General features: G+C 34.4%; 1 protein-coding gene across 6 annotated transcripts in view; it reads left to right on the top strand.

Moving 5' to 3' along the window:
* KANSL1L (KAT8 regulatory NSL complex subunit 1 like) overlaps positions 1–22,188 on the top strand; it is an 84,918-nt gene that overhangs the window by 56,761 nt on the left and 5,969 nt on the right. For all 6 annotated transcript variants that reach the window (XM_023760853.1, XM_023760846.1, XM_023760857.1 and 3 more), the window contains 5 exons: positions 7,322–7,484; positions 8,069–8,176; positions 18,642–18,770; positions 20,568–20,683; positions 21,817–21,941. In XM_023760853.1, the coding sequence (XP_023616621.1) occupies positions 7,322–7,484; positions 8,069–8,176; positions 18,642–18,770; positions 20,568–20,683; positions 21,817–21,941 (641 nt within the window). The remainder of the gene's footprint in view (positions 1–7,321; positions 7,485–8,068; positions 8,177–18,641; positions 18,771–20,567; positions 20,684–21,816; positions 21,942–22,188) is intronic.

Below are 22,188 nucleotides of genomic sequence, written 5' to 3'. Positions count from 1 at the left end.
TTCCAACTAACTGAGCCACTGGGACAGGGCTATTGTTTTTTAATTTGGAATTTTTCTTGTTTCCTGAGGTAGTCCTGTATAGCTATGAACCTCCCTCAAAGAACTACTTTTCCTGCATTGAAAGAAAAGTAACTTTGTTAATCTGATTTTTTAAAGGGTATCTACAAAAGTGTATGTTAAACATCACATTTAATGGTGAACTCTGAAGGCTTTTCCTTTCAGGTTGGTAGTGACACAGGATTCCCACTGTGGTCATTTGTATTCCACCATTTACTGCAAGGAAATCCAGCACAGTTGGACAAACAATAAAAGATGTATAGTTTATAATGGAAGCATCAAAATGGTCATTTGTAGGTTGTATTTTGTAGAAAATCCAAGATAATAAACACATGAATTATTTGAATTCATAATCAGTTTATAAAATTATTTTCCAGAAAAAAGTATAATTAATTTTTAAAGATACGATTAACAATATTTTCAAAATTTATGAAGTACTTTGTACTATGTCTAGCTAGAGGTGTACAAATCTGTTACAGAAATAAGACTTGATTGAGAGGAATTAAAGAACATCTAGATAAGTGGTACATATATTCATAAATGGGAATGCTATAATGCAAGAAGTCAATTCTTTTCATATTGACTCATAGCTTTAATACATTGCCTATTAAAATCTCAAAAAGTGGTTTTGTTTATTTGTGTAGTGGGGTTTTTGGTTTGTTTTGGAATGTGACAAATTCTTTAAAAATTTTATATGGCAATACAAAAGTTTAAATGTAGTTGTGACAATGTCAAGGAATATATTGGGAGGACTTATTCTACCAGATTTTAAAGCTATAGGAGGTAAGACAATGTGGTATTGGTGCAGGGCTAGAGGAATAATCAGTGAAAGCTTAGAGAGCTCAGAGACAGACCCAGTATATAATGGACACTTGGTTTAAGACAGATGGTAGTACAGAGCAGTCAGGAAAGGATACTCTTAATTTAATAGTGATAGTAAAATTGGTTATTCATATGGGAAAAAATACAATAGAATCTCTATCCCTTGCCATGTACAATATTCATCCACACGTGGATTATAGAATTAAATATAAAAGGAAACATTAAAAGGCATTTTAAAAGGTACCTCAGAATATATGATGATCTCAAAGTAGGAAAATATTTTAATAAACCATAAAGCTATGAAATTAACTACATTAAAATGAAGAATTTCTGTTCAAGTCAGTGAAGCATAAGCAGCTACACGGGCAAAGGTATTTGCCACACACATAACCAACATAGAACTCAGTCATAATATGAAGAATTACTAAGACAGAAAAATGTCAACCAGTTTAAAATGAGCAAAAGATTTGAATATGCCACGTTCATAAAAAAAAGACTGTGTCCATCCAACAAATATAAAAAAGTGGCCACCTCGTTGGTTATTTGAAAAACTTAAGATTAAAAGAACAAGATACCCTCTTATACCCACTAGATTAGAAAATTATTAAAAATAAAATATCAAGTATTGGTGTGGATGTAGAGCAGTGGTAACACAGTGCTGGTGGGAGAGTTATTGCCAAGCATGTTGGTAAATAGTTTGGTATGTTCTAGTAAAGTTGGAGATAAACATACTTGTAGTTTAAGAGTATGCTTCTAGAATGATACCCTAGAACAGTGTGTGACTTTGTGTATCAGCAGGACATGTATATTAATGTTCAGGGAAGCACTGTTTATAATAGCTTCAAACTGTAAACAATCCAGTTTGAATTATTCATATAACTATGATTATATGAACTTATAATATATTCATATAATGAAATTGTATGAATGTATACAGAAACATGCAACAAAATGGATAAATTCCATTTACAGGCATACCTTGTTTTGTGCTGCACTTTATTTCATTTCACAGGTGTTACTTTTTTTAACAAATTGAAGGTAAGGCCCTCCAACAGCAAAGAAATTAAAAAATAGGACTTACTGAAGATGGTTAGCATGTTTAGCAATAAAGTATTTTTTAATTAAGGTATATACATTTTTTTCTTTTGTAGACATAGTGCTATTTCATACTTAGTAGACTACAGTATAGTGTAAATGTAACTTTTACATGCACTGGAAAATAAAAATATTTGTGTGACTCAGTTTATTGTGATACTTGCCTTATTGCAGTGGTCTGGAACTGAACCCACAATATTTCCCAGGTATGCCTGTATATCCCTCCAAAATTTAAAAACACTTATTCAAACAAGTACATATACACACATGTTCATAACATCACTATCCACAATAACCAAAAGGTGGAAATAGTCTAAATGTTAATCATTAATTTGTAAGCAAATAGTGGTATATACATACATTGGAATATTATTCAGCCATAAAAGAATGAAGTACTAATACATGTTACAGTCTGGATGAACCTCAGAGACATTGTGCTAAGTGAAAAAGGTCAGACATAGAAGGTCACATATTGTATAATTCCACTTATAAGAAATAATTCAGAATAGATGAATCCATAATGAGAGATTGGTGGTTGCCAGGGGCTGGGGATGTGAGGTAGTAGCAAGAAATTGCTTATTGGGTAAGGAGTTTTACTTTGGAGTGATAAAACATTTTTTGAACTAGATAGACATGATGGTTGCACAACATTGTAAATTGACTAAAGGTCACTGGATTGTTAACTTTAAAGTGGTTAATTTTATGTAACGTGAATTTCACCTCAATTAGTTACTTTTTAAATGTGAATTGATATATGATATAAAATAATTGCAACATTTCTTGTAAAAGCAAAAACTATAAATAACCCAAATGTTCATCAATAGGAACTGGTTGAATACATTCGAGTATCCATACACTGGAATCTATAAAAAAGAATTAGGGAGCTCTATACAAACTAATGCGAAAAGGTGTGTAAGATGTATCATTTACTAGGGAAAAAAGCCAAGACATGGAACAGTTCATGTTACTATTTATGTTAAAATATGGGGGCAAATTTCACACATACTACTGAGTAGTGGAATTGGGGTGTCATATGGTAATTCTGTTTAACTTTTTTGAGGAATCACTAAACTGTTTTCCACACCAGTTAAATATTTTAAATTCCCATCAGCAGTGTATGAGGTTCCCAAAATTTCTATAACACTTGTTATTCCTTAGCAACATTTGTTATTTCCTGGGCTTTTATTTTTGTAGACATCCTAGTGGGTGTGATGTGGTACCACATTGTGGTTTTGATTTGCATTTCCCTAATGACCGTTGATACTAAGCATATTTTCATGTGCTTGTTGGCCATTTGTATATCTTCTTTGGAGAAATGTCTGTTTAAGTCCTTTGCTTATTTTTTCTTTGCTTATTTTTTAATTGGGTTGTTTGCCTTTTATTGAGATGAGTTCTTTATATATTCTTGATATGTAGAAAAACCCATTCCTTTAGGTTTTCTTTTTAGATTCTGATGTTTTTGATGCACAAGTTTTTAATTTTGATGAAGTCCAATTGTCGATTATTTTGTGTGTGTGTATGCTTTTGGTGTCATAACTAAGACTCCATTGCTTAATTCAAGATAGTGAAGATTTGCCTCTGTTTTCTACTAAGATATGTATGGCTGTAAGCTCTTTTACTTAAGTCGCTGATTCATTTTGAGTTAATTTTTATTTATGGTGTTAGGTAAGAGTTCAACTTCATTTTTCTGTTTCCTAATTGTGAATATCCAGTTGTCCCAGCACCATTTGTTAAGACTATTTTCCCTCATTGAATGGTCCTGGCACCACTGTTATCAATATTTATAAAAGGAAACATTTAAGTTAAGAAGGTCTCTTCATCAAAAAGTACGACAAAGAAAGTGAAAAGAAGCTCAGCCAGGGAGTGACATACAGAACACAAAATGATTTGTAACTTTCCAGAGTGTGTAAAGTGAACTTAAAAATCAATAAGTAAAAGACATCCCAATAAAAAAAATCATCAAAACATGTATTTCCCCAAAGGAAAAGTGAATGACCAACTATAGATCTGAAAGGGTGCTCAACTCTAATAGTAAACGGCAATACAGATTTTAACCATGAGATACTATTTGCATGCTCTGAGATTGGCAGAAATAAGACTTATGTTGGCATAAATCTGAAGCAGTGGGAACTAAGGTCTGCTCTGTTGGAGTGTCAGTTACAACTACTTTGTAAAAAAAAAATTATCTAGTCAAGTTGATTGTGTGCGTTCATGTATTTGTATAACCTAGTAATTCCATGTCTATCAGTGTACTCCAAAGAAATTCTTACACCCACGTGTCAGGACACAAACACAGGAGTGGACAAACGTAGGCTTATGGTTGTGGCTATGCAAGTAATTAATATTTATTTATTATTGTATTATTTACATATAAACTGTAGACCTACTTTTGCCCATCCCTGTAATAATGATATTCACACTAGTGTTCTCCATAATAATAAAAAAACTAGAAACTGTATATATTTATAAACAGAATGAGAATTGAATACACATAATTTTGAGGAATAAAGCAGGAAAATATAATTAACATTCTGTCTATATACATTTTAAACCATAGGTTTAAGTAGTAAATTATATAGGATTACATAGACTTATTTAGAAAAGCTATAAAGAAAATCAAAGAAGTGATAAAATTCAGGATAGCAGTTACTCCTGTAAGTGGAAAGAAAAATATGATTAAGGAGGCACACTGTATTAGTGAAAGATACAGGTTTAGCTGCATTTGACAAAACCCCACATAGTGACATAAACAAGATACAAGTTTATTTCTTTGTCTTGTAACAGATTGAAAATGTTCTAGACATGACAGCCATGCTAATCCTGTGGTTACCTAGGAGCCAGGCTCTCCTGCCTATTTGATGTTTTGAGCATTACCCTCCTCCACATGGTTACAGTGGCTCCCACCACAGCTCTGTTACAAGTAGCAAGGGGAGAATGATGATCACTTCCTGAACTGCACGTGACTTCTCTTCATGGTCTTCTGGCTAGAATTTAGTAATTTTTAGGTGCAAGGAAGCTTAGCAAATGTGCCCAGCAAAATATCAGGAGTTTTGAACAGTGTGACAGCGCATTTATCAGGAGGAAAGTAGCATTGTCTTTTACAGGCTTGTGTGGGTGGTGTAAGAGGCAAAAGGCATCAAAGTTATTGATACTGTTCTATTTCTTAAAGTAGGATGGTGAGTATAGGGATTTTTTAAAAGTTATTTAATGCCTTTCCTATTTTCTTTTGCATATATGAAATGTTTCATTGTTAAAGTTAAAAAATTTAGTGGATATTTTTCAGGATTTTACTTGAATTTTATGCAGCATATGGTATTGTTGATCACATCCTCTAGACATTTGCATTTTTATTGGCGAGAATCTCCTGGTTTTTCTCTTATTTCTCCATCTATTCCTTTTCAGCCTCCTGGGCTTCACTTTCTCTGCAGGGGGAAAAAAAGGCCTTTTCCTAGATGCCCCTCACTTGTCTCCATAATTATTTAGGATAGTTTCAAATTGGCTAATGGGTTTCCTGGATTTGGAAAAAATTCAAGAGAAAACTAATTATATGGTAAATATTCAGATTTTATTAATTTTTATTTATAATGCTCTAGCCATATATGGAAAAAGGGAGGTTAGCACATTTTTTCTTTGAAATTTCAAATAAATGTTCCTTATACCTTTCTGAGCTACATCATAAAAGAGCAAATAATTTTAATTAATCAAAAGTACAAATGCATCTTGTAAGGCTAGAAACAGCAACTGTTCCCGTAAGTTTATACATATTATATAATTAGAATAATTCTTGGAAATGACTCACCTTATTCATGTATCCACATGTATCCAATGTACTAGACCACCCAGAAAAATGATTGCATTTCCTAGCCTCCCTTGCAGGTAGGTGTGACTATCTGATTTAAGTCATGGCCAAATGGAATGTAAACAGAAGTCATTATGTAATACATTTTAGCATATATTAACAGGTACTGATTTTCTCCAATGAAATAGTCTCAGACATACACACATTTGAAGTTTTATTCACTTCTAATATTTTTTAATCAAATAGGATAAAATGCAGTTGGTCAGCATTCAAGTTTCAACCATAGGTCAGGGATGGTGTCAGGTTCTGGGAATACAAAATTAAATATTACAGTCTCACTTTCATGGAGCTAATGGTCCAGGGGAAATCTAGCTGATTGCTATGGTAAGATATGCCCAGTTGCTGTGGGAATACAAGAGAAAATGTCAGTGGGCCAGGAAGTTCAAACTCAAGAAAGTTCAAACCTAATAAAAAATGTTTTAAAATAGCATCTAAGGGTCTCAGTTATTATAAGCATTTTAAATATTAGTTACTTGAAAAACAAAATGAGCCCTAATGTTATTGTCAAAAATATAGGTAAGAGTGAGGAAAAGAACACAAGTGACCTTTATTAATTTTTAAAATATTTTCTCTATTTTATAGATTTTCCCCATTGGTTATATAGTAATTTTATAACCATAAAAATAATTTTAAAATTCAGGATTTAACCCAAATATGTCCAGGATGGGGCAAAAGTGTGTTTATAGTTGTTCATATGGGAAATATAATAATAAATAATACAAGAATAAACTATTTTGTATACTCAAAACTATAAACCTATTTTTGCCCCATCCTATATTTCTTAATGTAGCAACATAACTTTTTTGATTTAGTAACATGGTTTTCTTGAGATTCCTGGACTCAACTCTTTATCTCAAGAAATTGAAATTCTTGTAACATATTGCATGTTTCCCGCATATCTTTTTAAGTGTTTTATTTTAAATAAATTTTACTTAAACATGTAAAATACTCTTAGTACTTCACTGTTTTTCCAGTGTAAATATTGTCTTTTACTAGAATTTAAGGCAGAGACTCCAGTTTCATTCATCAGTTGTAATAGGTTGCAAGGAGGAAGCATATACTCAGTTCTTAATCTTAATATAGTCCCTGCTCACCATCAGAATTCTTCCTGTAAATGGATTGTAACCATTTTCTTTTCACCCAAACTTTCTCAAACTCATTTCTGAGATTTTATAAGATGGAAGAAAGACCCATTTTTCATAGACAATGCTCTTTCTTCATTTTGAAAAACTGAAAATGGACTAGTCAAATCTCATCACATTCATGGCCTTAAGTAATTTCTCTCTACATCATTTTAAAGGTCTTTCTCCCAATAAAGTCAATAAACAGGAAAAAAACCACACAAATAAAGGTCTTTCTCCATGGTGACGTAAGCCAGGACTTCTTCCTCTGTTACTCAGATACTCGATTATAACTGTTATGTTCTCTCTGGTTCAGTTTTCAAGAAAAAAAAAATGAAGTCTTTAAATTATTTTTTTTCCCTTGCAGACTTTGCCTTCAAAAGAAACATTTTTAAATACTGCACAAATGCCTTGCCTGCAGTCAGCTTCAACTTGGAGTAGCTGTGAACACAATTCAAAGTCTCAAATATTAAGCGAACATGTATCAGAGTTAGACTCTTCTTTCCATTCTGTTCTATCATTGCCATCAGGTAAGCCTCTTTATAACAAAATTTCTGAGTAACTGAATATTTTCTATGGTAAAATCTAATCCTATAAATAAAATGAATCTATAAAAGGAATCAATAGGTTTTAATCTCTGTAAAAGATTCATTTTGTGATTCATAATACTAGTAAACTAAGTAATGTAAAAGTTGACTTCTTCATAAAAGATTGCATATGATTTATAGTGGTTTTTCCTTCAAGTAATGAAATGCAAAGGTTGTGGGGGTGGAGTGGAATGATCTTAAAAAGAATCAGTCAGGTTTGGCTGTGTTTTATTAAAGACTTTCAGATACATTTGTTCTCATCTGTGAATATTTATAATTTTGTTCATTTTATGTCCTATTTTAGTTGTTCATCATTAGCATTTGTTTAAGACATATAACCAGTAATTCCAAAATACTACTATAATTTGTTTTGAAAGAGTATTCTGCTACTTCTGAAAGTTGTCACTTTTTAAACCTTTGCTTATTTTTCTAAGGCTTTGTGCTAGTCATAGAAAGAAAGCAATTTTACTGAACCTGTATGAGTGATGTTCACTAAAGATAGTTTTTTTAAAAACGTTATTTTTCAGATGTGCCTCTTCATTTTCACTTTGAAACATTGTTGAAAACGACTGAAATAAAAGGAGATCTTGCTGAAAATAAATTCCTAGGAGACTGTATCATATCTCCATCCCCTGGTATGTTACTTACAAATCTTGTACTTTCTATATATCTTTTATATCTCTCATATGCTTATTACTTTTGCTTTCAATGGAAATAAAATTTAACAAAGGAATAAATATAAATTCTTAATTTTTAATATTTACTTTTCACAAATTAGACACACACATACACACAAGAAAATACATGGGAGTAATCCTAACAAGAAATGTGGTACTTATTGAAAGAAAATTATGAAATATTATTGATAAATATTAAAGGGAATTTAAATAAATATGGATAAATAGCATTCCTGGATAGTAAGATTAATAAGGATATCATATCAGTTCTCCCTGTTGGTTTAAATGTTTAATGCAATGTAACTTGGAGTTCTAATACAAATTGTTTAACTTAACCAAATAACTGTGAAGCCCATTGGGAAAAATAAATGAGGAAATAGAAAAGGAATTGCTGGAAAAGGATTGAGAAAGTCTGGCACAACCACATACGGAAATATGGCAGAAACCTGTAATAGTTTAGATTCTATTTGGCTTACATTTAGGGAAGTAGATCCATGAAGCCAACTAACAGCTCATACTTTATTATATGAGAAGAGAAAATGGAGACCTATTCATTGAAGAGTATTGTTAGTCTTTTGGGAAAAACTTTGCACAATCATTTCACCCCATGTATCAGAATAAATTCTAGCTGGTTCAAGAATTTTAAATAAATAAAATTATAAAACTTGAAAAATTAGAATGAAATATTGTAAGTACTCTGAATGGGGGTGGAAACATTGTCTATGCTTGCAAGTAATCAGAAAAAAATCAGTATGTTTTTACTATCTGCAAAGCTAAAATCTCAATATCAAAAAGTCATATAAAATGTTTTACTTCTAAAAGAAATTTATTTCCAGGGAAAATAACCATTTACTTCAAAAACTCAAGAACCAACTGAATGCCTGTTGGAATTGAAGTTTGGAAGGTAGTAGATTTTAAAATAAATTTCTAAAACCTGGTAGCTTTTACAAATACCAGTAATAATGAGTAAGGCTATGTAAAGGAATTTTATCCTAGACACACTGACAATGAAAATATAACACTTCTAGGATTAAACTTAACAAGGACCTCCTGAGGAAACCATCAAGAGTTTACTGAGGAACATGAGTACGTGCCTATTATGAAGAGAAATACCCCATTCCTGTCAAGACAGTTTTAACTTAAGATGTCATTTTCCCCCCAAATCAATTTATATGTAGTTCTAAACAGAATTACAGAGGTATTCTTCTTTTGAAAGTTTTTCTGAAGTTTATCTCAGAGAGAAAGTATTGAATAGCCAGTAAAAATTTTAAAAGATTAATAAGGAGGTGTTAGATAACAAAATGTATTATCCTATTTAATAAAAGACAAAAAGGGTAATTAACCCTACCTCCACTACGCTTCCCATGGGCTAATCAGCGAGATATGCAAATTAACTGCCAACAAAGATGGCGGCTGGAAGCCATGCAGCTGAAGCGAGCAGGAAGCTTGCTTGCTCCAGTGATGGAGGAAGCCAAGGTTCCCCGCCTGCTGCGGCCCGGCTCTAAGCTCCAAAAGCAACAGCTCCAAAAGCAACAAAGTTTCAATTATAGAAGCTAAACAAACCCGTTACCTGCTTTCAGCAGGCCGTGGCCTCAGAGCTGGGAGTGCCAGTGAAGGCAACAGAGTTTCAATTATAGAAGGTAAATAAATCCCAGAATAAAAAAAATAAAAAAAAGGAGAGGCTGGGAGCTTCAGTCACAGGCTAGTCTGAAAACGGCCCTCAGCCCCTCACCCAGACTGGCCAGGCACCCCAGTGGGGACCCCCACCCTGAAGGGGGTGTGACCAGCTGCAAACAGCCATCAGCCCCTCACCCAGGCTGGCCAGGCACCCAAGCGGGACCACCACCCTGATCCGGGACACCCTTCAGGGCAAACCAGCCAGCCGGCCCCCACCCATGCACCAGGCCTCTATCCTATATAGTAAAAGGGTAATATGCAAACTGACCCTAACAGCAGAAAAACTGGGAATGACTGGTCACTATGACACATACTGACCACCAGGGGGCAGACACTCAATGCAGGATCTGCCCTCTGGTGGCCATTGCGCTCCCACATGGGGGAGCTCTGCTCAGCCACAAGCCAGGCTGATGGCTGCCAGTACAGCGGTGGTGGTGGGAGCCTCTCCTGCCTCCTCAGCAGCGCTAAGGATGTCCGACTGTGGCTTAGGTCTGCTCCCTGCTGGCAAGTGGACATCCCCGGAGGGCTGCCGGGCTGCCAGAGGGATGTCTGATTGCCAGCTTAGGCCCAATCCCCCGGGGAGCAGGCCTAAGCCAGCAGGTGGTCATCCCCCAAGGGGTCCCAGACTGCGAGAGGGCACAGGCCGGGCTGAGCCCCCCCCCCCCTCCAGTGCACAAATTTTTGTGCACCAGGCCTCTAGTAAAGCTGTAATAATTAAAATATTGTGGTGCTAATGGAAACCAGAACAAGGAAATTATATAAAAGGCATAGAGACAGACCAAAGGGTTTATTATACAATATGATGGTATTTCCTATCAGTGTGAAAAGGATGGCTTAGTCAATAAATAATAACAATAAGCAATTCTTCGGAAGCATTTCTTATATGTTAGTACTGGTTGGAGGGCTTTATATTTGTTTGTTTTAATCTTTACAACCCTGTAAAGCAAGCATTATTTTTCTCCATGTCTAACTTTCCCCAGATCACAGGTGAGTAGTGGTAGAGCCAGGATTCAAATCCAAGCAGTCTGGCTCAGAGAGCATGCTTTAACCAACTCAGTTTCTTCTATAATTAGTGGCATTAAATAATGACTTTTGGGAAAAGATAAAATGAGATCTCTGCCTTACACAGCATTTTAAAACAAATTTAAGATGGATAAACATTAAAATACATTCCAAGTGAATTAAAGACTTAAATGTTAAAAAACTGTCTGAGTTAGAAACATTAGGTGTATTCAGTGACTGCTTATGTGTCAGACGACTTTGGTTACATTAATAAATTTAAACAGTATAAACATCAATTATTGTAAGAATGTAGTTAAAATAGGACTCTCATATATTTGAGGTACTATTAAGAATTGACACAACCTATTGGGAAGTATTGTGCATTATATTACAAGACCTTTAAAGTACGTATTTTTTAAATAAGACCATGGAGGGGGGAAAAGAACCTATTGGTATACTTGCTCACAATAAAATACTAAATGTTTACTCTGTATTCGGATCCAATAAATCCATTTAAAAGAACCTAGTCTAATCCTAAATATGAAATACTTAATATGTTTTGTTAATAAAAAAATTGGAAACAACTTGAAGAGCATAATAGGGATATGGTTAACATAGTGGAATATACAGCTTTCAAAAATATCTTAAGTTTATATAAGGATGGAAACATTTATCAAAGAATGTTAAGTGATGTAAAAGGACAAAAATGTTTTACTTCTAAGTATGGTACAGTTATAACCATGTAAAAATGTTACTTTTTATCATGCAAATGCAGTATGTGGGCCTTTTCGGATCCTGATTTGAACTCAGCTGTATACCCACACACTCACACACCCAACACAAGCACAGTTCTTGAGACAGAGAAATTTGAACATGGATTGGATGTTGGCTATTAATGAATTGTTAATTTTGTTATATGTAATAATGCATGTTATTATATAAACACACACAGTTTGTGAGATATTGAAGTTGACATATGTGTACATGATATGTCAGGGACTTGCTTTAAAATACTCTTAGCAAAAAACGGTGGGGAGAGTTGAAACAAGATTGGTTACTAATTTATAATTTTTGATGCTGAGTGATAGTTCATTATCCTATTTTCCTTTTTTTGGAAAATTTTCTACAGTAAAGGTTAAAGAAAAAAAAATGAAAGTACTAGGGACAAGGAACAATTGCCTATGCTTAGGAACAAAAGAATAAAAAAATAATGGGGAAATACAGGTTATGTTCTGTTTGTTTTTTGTTTTTCATGATATAATTCTATTCCTTAGAATTAATCCTAAGACTAAACTTTTTTAAAAATAGGAAAAATGCATGCATGAAATGATTATTTTAAGAATGTCCATAATAGAAATAACATCATGACAACAAGCTCTAACAGCCAGAGAATAATTAAATTATATTGTCTCTAATCAGAGGAATGTTAGGCTACCATCTGGAAAAATAACAATGAAGAGTGAGTTATCAGATAAAAAATGTAATTACACATCTATCCAAATAAAAATTATTACATTTGAAATATGAAATGATTCAAAGGAAATATACAAAAATAAAATTATATGTTAGTAGGTGAAATGAGATGATTTATTCTAATGTTGCTCTTTTACCTAACCTTTACAAAGTCGGGCAGTGTAAATGTGTTAGGCACAGAATTAATGTCTCAATAATGTAATGACATGTTAATAATTGGAAATTAAGAGCTAAGAATAGGACATTTGAGTTGAATGCTGTATTAGGAAAATCAGTGAAGGAATCTTTGTATTCCAATCTCTCCTCCCCTACCACTCCCAACCCAAATAGTTAAGCAGTAATTGGGTTTCATCCTATATAAGTGTCTTAAGTAGCTAGTCATAAATTTTTCTTTTATTGTTAGTGATTTCTCGAGAAGTAAAAATAGAATTCATTTATTGAGTACCTTTGTGCCAGGTAGACTGTTAAGTGCTGAAGAATCAAAGGTGAATCAGGAAATCAAATTATAATGTGATAGGGGAAAGCAGACACAAATAATTGAGATGATAGGCACATCTAAAAATATTCCAAAAAGAAGGAGTGTATAACTCTGCCTAGAGGAAGAAAGGTTAAGGGTGATGGGAAAAAGGCAAGAGGAACGGCAGTAAGATAGTGATGTATAGCTTTACTTAATTGGAACTTAGAGGAAGGAAAGTGCTCAAATCATTGCTTCTCAAACTTTAATGTGAAGATTACATGGGGATATCGTTAGAATGTAGATTCTGATTCAGTAAGTCTGGAATGGGGTCTGAGATTCTGCATTTCTAACAAGGTCCCAGGTGATTCAAATGCTTTTAGCCTATATTGAGTAACAAAATTTTAAAATGGAAACAAACATGTGACTTGTCATGGAGCCATGTAAGAGTGTGATGTGTTCATGCATTTGTGTGGGGTGAATTGTGTGAAGGTAAGTAGAGAGATGTTTATGTGTTTGCCAGAATTTGGATTTATCCTGGGCTGTCTATAATAGTTGGCAACTGTGACAGCACTGCTGACTTCAGGTAACAAGGAAGTAGGGAAAAGACAAATTGTAGTGGGTTGAAGAGTGAATAGATTAGTGGCCATTTGTGAGAAAATAACAGAAAAATCCCATTGAAGTGCCTGTATACATCAGGATATTCAGTCATGAAAGTTAAGAATATGGAACGGTTTCAGATCCAAAAAAACTTGAGACCTGAACTAAATGCAGAGTGATCAGAATTTTCTATAAGAATATCATAGGAATACTTGGTGAAATCTGGATATGGTTTATAGTTAACTAACAGTATTAATTTCTTGACTTTGATCAGTGTGACTATGTAAGAGAATGCCTGTTTTTGGAAAATACATTTGGACATATAGGGTCATCCTGTCAGCAACTTAATTTCATTGGAGTTCAGGAAGATAAAGCAAATGTGATAAATGTTAACATTTTGGGGAATCTCAGTAAAGGGAATATTGGACTTCTTTGTACTATTGCCAAGTTTTCTGTGAATCTGAAATTATGTCAAATTAAAGTTTGTTACTTTCTGAGTGGACAGATGAGAGGAACAATGGCACAACCACACAAGCCAGAAACCTAGGGCTCAGCCTTCCTACCCACCACATTCCCATATCTAAACCTATTTTCAGTGCAATCTTACAGATCTGTTTCAAATCTGCTACTCTTCATCTCTACCACTCTCGCAGTCCAACTTAATAACTCGTCTATACCACTGAAAAAAGCCTATTTGATTTTTTATTTCCTTCCAATTTCTGTACTGTGATCTTTTCAGAATGCAAACCTAATGTCACACCTGCTCTCTCCAACTCCATTCCCTTCAAATATTTGATGGAATATTCTTTTTTTTTTTTTTGTGCAGTGTCTTTTTTTAAAAAATTTTTATTGCTTAAAGTATTACAAAGGGTATTACATATGTGTCCTTTTTTCCCCCGCCCTTGACAATCCCCTGGCCTCCCCTACCCCCCAGTGTCTATGTCCATTGGTTATGCTTATATGCATGCATACAAGTCCTTCGGTTGACCTCTTACCCCCCTCCCTCCTGCCCCCCCAACCTTCCCGCTGCAGTTTGACAATCTGTTTGAGGCAGCTCTGCCTCTGTACCTATTATTGTTCAAAAGTTTATAATGGTCTCTATTATCCATGAATGTGTGAGATCATGTGGTATTTTTCCTTCATTGACTGGCTTATTTCACTTAGCATAATGCTCTCCAGCTCCATCCATGCCGTTGGATGGAATATTCTTAATAGAGAAGCCCTACCTACATAGACTGGCTCCTTGTTCTTAGTTCATTTTCATCATGCTTCCTTACTCTACACTACTGCTATTGTTCTTGCCAAATTGTCCTACTCCTTTTTGCCTTCACACATACCATTCTTTCTTCCCCTTGCCATCAGCTATTTGTGTTCATATTTGAAATATATCACTTTATCTCAGGAAGCCTTTCCTAGAGTTCTCTTTACTCTTAACTTCTCTCAATATTACCATCTCCCAATTGCAGTTTTGGAGATAATGCCTATAAACTACATCATGGGCAGGGACCATGCTGGTTTTTGCTCACCATTGTGTTCTCAGAGCATAACACAGTCTGGCATGTAATTGGATCTCTATGAAGTTATTGACTGAATAAATGAAAAGGGAAGGCAGGATATAGGAGATACTGGGTCAAGTTGTGTTTTAGGATGGAATCTAGTAGGAGAGGATTTGGGAGAGCAAGAACCCAAAGGCTGGGATGGTTATTATAAATAGAACAGATGTAGTTAGGCTCTGAATTGTCATGTATTGCCTACTGTTTCAAGAGTTCATTGCAACCTTACAAGACGCTAAAATGGTAAATGTAAAGAAAACTTTAAAAAGCATCATGTTGGTGAAGATAAGTTTTCTTCAAAATGTTTGATGTGCTTTTAGAAAACAAGGAGGGTGAACTGCTTTTAGAAAAAAAGAGGTGAATTGTCTGGAATTTGTTTTAAAATACTCCAAAAGTATTTATATTAAAACAAGAGTTGGCACTATTGGAATTCCTAGACATGCCAGGTACATATGCATTTTAAAACCTAACTTTCACAATTGTACTTAAACCTTTTTAGAAATGGTTTAGAATTATGCCTAACAGTTTAGTTTTCTATTTAACATCTTCCTCTGCCTTCTTTTTTTTGGGTGGCAAGAAATCTTGGAGGCAACCTTACCTATATGACATCCTGGCTCTGTTTTTAATGCCCACGCATCTTGGTGTATGTTTGTTTCCTGGTGAGCTTAAGCACTCAGTATATTGGCTTCCCCCGTATATCCCCCTTGAAAGTGCATATGTGCCCACATACCTGGTGGCTCACACACAGCTGGTAGGTCTTGGGCCTGTGGTGGTACACAGACACTGGCTAGTCTGGTGTTTCCATTGTTTTTATTGTTCAGAAGTTTAACTTTCCAGCTGGTCAAAGTTGTTTAACTTTGACTTTGTAATCCCTTCACTCCTTATTAAGCAAATGTGTTCTACCTGTGGTGGATATTTCTTTGTTTTCTATGGTTTCCTGTGGCCTAGTGTCCATGTGATCTCCTGATCCAGAAGATGGCTCCTTACTCCCAGGCTCTGCCTCCCACACTTATCACAATGCCCCCTGTCCTGCTGCCTGTTGGTACCTGTTTTCTCCCATAATAAATACCTATCCTGCCCCATTTTTTTTAAAAAAAGAGGGATATTGGAGGTCATCTAGGAATTTTAACATTTTCCCTGAACTCTTTAAAGTCAGTTTTTGTGCATCTAGTTTTGCTTTATGTCCATCTGATCCTCATTTCTTTGCAGAAATCGTATTCCTTTTCTGGTAACTTTTAGGGTATCTTCACTGTGATGTGCTATATGATTTATGGGCGTGTGTTTTTCCCATTTGATTTGACACTCAATTTCTTGCAATCCAGGGTTAATATAATTGATTGTGGATAATTTTTTGGTTACCATGTCTTCAAATATAGCTCCCCATTCATTCTTTTTGTCCTGTTATCCCATCTTGGTTTCTCTTATTTTCCATCACCATATTCGAGTTGTGGAATTCCTCTTCCAACCTACTGACTTTGATTTTCAGCTGTGTCTATTCTGTTCTTCAGCCCAATTAGTGATTTTTTTAAAATTTGAAAGTTTTATTTTCCATTTCTAAGGTCTCTCTAGAGGCTTTCTACCCGTTTCTTTGGGCAATGCTAGAATTTTGAAGACTTGTTAATCTATACTCTGTAAACTAGTCAAGATAGTTCTTCCATTTGTTGTTTGTGCCTTTATATTGTGTTGGTATTCAGACTGTTGGTCTTGTGTTCTCATTCTTAAATTGGCTATCACCATTAAGACTGTTCTGCCTATTTATGCAGTGCTTTTTGTGGAAAGGGTAGAAATTAGTGCTCTATACAATTTTTCAGAGGCAAAGATGGGCAGTTTTAAAGTGGGTAACATAGACATTGCCTTATCTATCCATTTCTCTGCTCAAGGCTCTCAGATTTTATCTAGTAAAATAATCTCTCATCAGCCTTGCTGAGGTGTTGAGATCATATTAGTTGCTCCAGATAATTGTCCTGCTGTTTCCCTTTCCTACAGGTCTAGAACACCTTTGATGTTGACCACATTTTTGTAGTAATACTTTGCATGTGCTTTTGTAAGGAGTTTGCTCTTCAGTAAAATTTCATGTGGTATTAGCCCTTCAGAGATTTCTCACAAATTCTGCAGACACATTCCCTTTTGCTTGCTAGTATGGATATATATGTGCATATCTATAAAAACTTTGTCTATCATTTTTGTTTTTAGAAAATTTCTTGAGAGTATTACAGATGTCTGCCCCCCCCCCTCATTGATTCCCTCCTCTCCATACACACTCCTCCCAAGCCTTTGTATGCATATAGGAAAAGTACCCCAGTTAATATCTCCCCCTTCACCCCCATCTTTCCTATGAAATTCATTGGTCTGTTCATGGTTCTATGTCTCTGAATCTATTTTGTTCATCAGTTTATTTTGTTCATGAGATTCCACGTGAGATTTCTCTTAGCATAATACTCTCCAGGTCCATCCATGCTGTTGCAAATGTTAAATGTAACTTTACCCCTGCATAGGATTCCATTGTGTAATAAACGTTACCAATTTTTCTTTTTTTCTTTATCCACTCACCTGCTGATGGGCACTTGGGCTGTTTCCAAATCTTAGCTATTGTAAATTGTGCCACGAACATAGGGATGCATATATTCTTTCTGATTGGTGTTTCAGGTCTCTTAGGATATATTTCTAGAAAGGGGATCACTGGGTCAAATGGGAGTTCCATATTTAATTTTTTGAGTAAATTCCGTACTGTTTTGCCCACCAGCAATGTACTAGGGTTCTCTTTTCTCCACATCCTTGCCAGCACTTGACGTTTGTTGATAGCCATTCTGACAGGTGTAAGTTGATTGTTTCAATTTGCATCTCAGAGATGATTGACTGCATTTTTAGAGTGCTTTGCCATCTTGAAGTCCATTACTGTTGATAGGCCATGCTTTTTTTCAATGTTGATGAGAATTTGGTACTTTAGCCCACATACTCCTTTTTTTATTTATTTACACATTTCCAAATCCTTCAAGAAAAGCAACCAATTTGATCAATCTAGTACTGGAAATATGGCGTTCAGACAGACAATAATCTTGAAGAAGTTAACATTTACTCAATACGTATCATGTCAGATATTCCTCTAATGCGTAGTATCCCTATTTGACAGATAAGGCAGCCGAGGCACAGAGATACTGACTTAAAGATTTAGAAAATGCATCACTTTTAAAAAAGTGAAAAGAATGATGGTAGGCACTGTAAGGTTGATGAAATCTATTCATGTTCTTAAGAGGTCCCAGGCTATTGTGATTCTGTAAAATCTTACTTAGTCCTGAATTATTTCCAGATTTAAGGGTAAGCAGAAACTTAAAAATAGAGTTTATATTTAACCAATATTTACAGATTGAACCAATCTTCTCTATAACATTTTGTACTTTAGAAGACTTTGCTAACAGATCACTTTCATTTTTATCCCCTTCAAATAATGGAGCAACTATAAGAAATTGGATAATTCCTGAAGATGTTGAGGAATCATATTTAGTATTTTCAGTTTATGAGTATTATATCTTGGTATCTAAGTATTTATTATATGCAAATTTAATCGGTATATTAATATTCTGCAATGTCATAAGTAGAAACACTAACATGTTCATTGTCTGTGTTAAGGAACTAAAATTGCACATTTTCTTTCTATTTGTTTTAGTATATAATTCTTCTCTGAGTCAATGGAGAAATGGATATTCTCCTACATGCAAGCCTCAAATAAGATCAGAATCTTCTGCACAGCTGTTACAGGGGAGAAAGAAAAGACACTTGAGTGAAACAGCATTAGGTAGGTTAAAATGAGGTTAGTACTAAAAACTGAAAATAAATTCTGATCTCCAAAAAACCCCTGCTTCATGGGAGTTTATAATCCAGTAGCCATGAATTATATAAAACATCCATGGTCCTATGAACGTTAAACAGCACATTAATGTATCAACTAAAAATTGTGGACTGTGCATCCATCCACTTTATAGCCAAGTAAGGATTTCTTTCCTTCCCTGTCTAGAGCTATCTATTAACTATCATTCTGGACATGACTTAGTCTCAGTTGTGTTCTGGATTAAAATTATGCCAGTAAAAGGCTGACATAGAAATTTATCACCATTTCTGGTACCTACTGTGGTGTCAATTCACTGAAGCTTCCCCAAAATTTTGAGAAATTAGATGAAATTCATTTAAGGTAACTCAACCACCTAGTTTAATTCCCTCTAGTAACTTATAATTAATTCCAAGATGACCATAGGAATATCATAAAAGTAGGATCCTTCTAGTAAATATAAAGTGAGGTTTATGGTGGGGATTTTAGATAAGATAGTGCCCACAGCTATTGCAAATTAATGATAAAAAGTAAAAGTTAACTGCAAAGATATATACTAGCAAATTATATACTTTCAGGTTTTGTTCACTGTTTCAGTGGATATACCACCACAGGGTGAGGCATAAGTAGGGTTACAGTTGTATGTGAAAGTTTATCCTTGAATTATTTTCCGTATGAAGAATGTAAACCTTTTGCCTCACCTGTATATACATTCGTATTCCCCAGATGTAATGTCAGTATGACCAATAAATTAGAAACAAATTATATCCAAGATGTACTGGATTTTAATTAAACATGAAGGATTTAGCACATTCTTCACTGTCTCTAGAAATCCCACCAAAATGGGCCAAGTCACTACATGACAATCACTACCTGATCTAGTGTAGCACAAAATTAAACTCATCCTTGACCAGAGATTTCATCATGTTTTTTAGTGCCTCGATCTTAAGATGACCAAATAACTTAGCCTTTGAGGTATGTTCAGACATGTGTACTTAAACACAGGAAAATTTTTATCTCGTAATAAGATATATTATAAAATACAAATTACCAGATATAAAATGTTTCACTTGGATTGATGGAAACACAGGGATATAAGAAGTATAATGTAATATTACTAAGAAGTAGATAACTCTGTTAAAGTGCAGGACACCTGGTCTTGAGTCTTTAGTACTAATTTCAATGTGGATAGTGATTTGAAGAAACTACATAAAGGACATTTTTTAACAAGTGGGAAAATGTACATATGGACTGGGTATCAGATTTTACATTACATAGGAAAATATTTTTTGAGATCCATACTAAAGTAAAATAAAGGGAACCAAAACAAATGGGAAACAGGATTGTGAGACACAGAAAATACAAAAAAAAAGAAGTAAATTTATCCTAAGAAAAATTTCATAAAATAAAAACTGGATGCTATAAAAAAAAAGAGAAAAAGAACTTTTACAAATTAGTATTTTGAACACAGAACTCTTTTCAAAAATTAATGGTCAGAAGATCAAGATAAGGAAATCTTCCAAAAAGTAAAAAAATGTATAAAACTGTCATTACCCCAGCAAATGAAAATAATCAGGACTGTGGCAGAAAATGAAAATATTAGAATTGTGGGTAAAATTTTTTCCATTCTTTTTTTGTTTTCTATAGGATTTTAAAAAATAATAAAAAGAAAACCAATAAACAGAAAAGAAATTACAATGTTACCTGACTAGGAATATAAGTCACGTTAATGTTTTAATCATTCTCAATGATTTTTTCCCACGGCAGGAGAAAGAACTCAATTTGAAGAATTTGCTTTTCAACACGCAGAACCAGGATCCCACAGTAATTTTACTGCTGTTGCTAATGTCAACGTTATATCAAGAACCCAAAATTCAACACATGTAGGTTTTTTGTACACTGAACTCTAAAACTGCTTTATAGAATTTTAAAACTGGCTGATTTGAAGAAAAATATTTATTAATGGCCTTATTTACTAGCGCATATTTAGAACTATATTATCAGGAAACAATAAATATGATTAAACTTTTTTAGTAGGGAACCAATTGTTCATTAATCCTTGGTTATGGCTTTTGTTAGAAACAAACTTTATCATAAGCATCTCTACTCCTTAACATGAAGATCAATATAATCTTACTAGTAAGAATCCAGCACGTATGTTAATTTGCTGTTTATCTGATCAGAGTGCAAGTCAAAAGGTGGGTTTAGGGTCCTGGCTGGTGTGGCTCAGTTGGTTCAGCCCATGCACCCAGAGGTGGCCAGTTAGGACGCATGCGTGGGTTGCGGGCTTAATCCCCAGTAAAGGGTGTGTAGGAGGCAACCGATGGATATTTCTCTCTAAAATCAATAAAAACCTTTTTTTTAATCAAAAAGGGGGGATTGGTTTAGAAAGAGTGCTAAACTTGGGGACAAGGAATACATAAATGAAGATTGTAATAATGATCTTTACTAAATGACTCACCAAGTATTTCATAGAAATATTTCATATTCCAGTCTTTCACAATAAAAAGTGAGTTTGTTGCCCGGCCTGTGTCGCTCAGTGGTTGAGCACTGAACTATGAACCAGGAGATCATGGTTAGATTCCTGGTCAGGGCACATGCTGGGCTTTCAGGGCTCAATCCCCAGTGGAGGGAGTGCAGGAAGCAGCCAATCACAATTGATGATTCTCATTATTGATGTTTATATCTCTCCCTCCCTCTCCCTTCCTCTAAAAGTTTGTAAAGTGACCATTTCATTGACATTTAAGGTGCTTCATGGTAATCTTTCACAATAAGAGTTCTGCATTTTAGGGTATTTCTAATTGTTATGGTCATAAACATAGGTTTGTGATATGTGCACACACAAATGTATACTGCATACCTGCCAAAAAATATAAAGATTGTCTGGGTTATATAAGACAAGTATGTTTTCTTGCCTTGTCAACATTTTATAGTCAGATTTTTAATGATGTATTTATAAAACTTAATATACCGGTATATACTGCTGTAAAACTACTGTAATCCTATTTTGCTGCAGAATACTGCACGACGGAGACTGAGAAGTGAGAGTTCTTATGACATAGATAATATTGTGATTCCCATGTCATTAGTGGCCCCAGCTAAGTTAGAGAAACTCCAATATAAGGAAATACTAACTCCAAGGTATGTAATACTTACATCCTTTTATTTTATTTCTTCTTTCCTTTTCTTGAATAGTTAAATTTTCAGAGTGAAGTTAAAATATAATAAAAGGAAGATGCTGCTTTCCCCCTTCCTCCCACTTGTATAACCATAGAGGGAAAATGGAGAAAATTTTACATTACTTATGCTGAAAAAAAGTGCCATGTGGTATCACAAGTTTACTTCTCAGTTTCTATTAAGAATTGGGAATTCCTAAGACTTATTTACT

Source organism: Myotis lucifugus, unplaced genomic scaffold (assembly GCF_000147115.1).
Source record: "Myotis lucifugus unplaced genomic scaffold, Myoluc2.0 scaffold_3, whole genome shotgun sequence".
Classification (NCBI taxonomy): Eukaryota; Metazoa; Chordata; class Mammalia; order Chiroptera; family Vespertilionidae; genus Myotis; species Myotis lucifugus.
The sequence above is the reverse complement of the archived record's forward strand: the minus strand, read 5'-3'. Positions and strand labels throughout refer to the sequence as shown.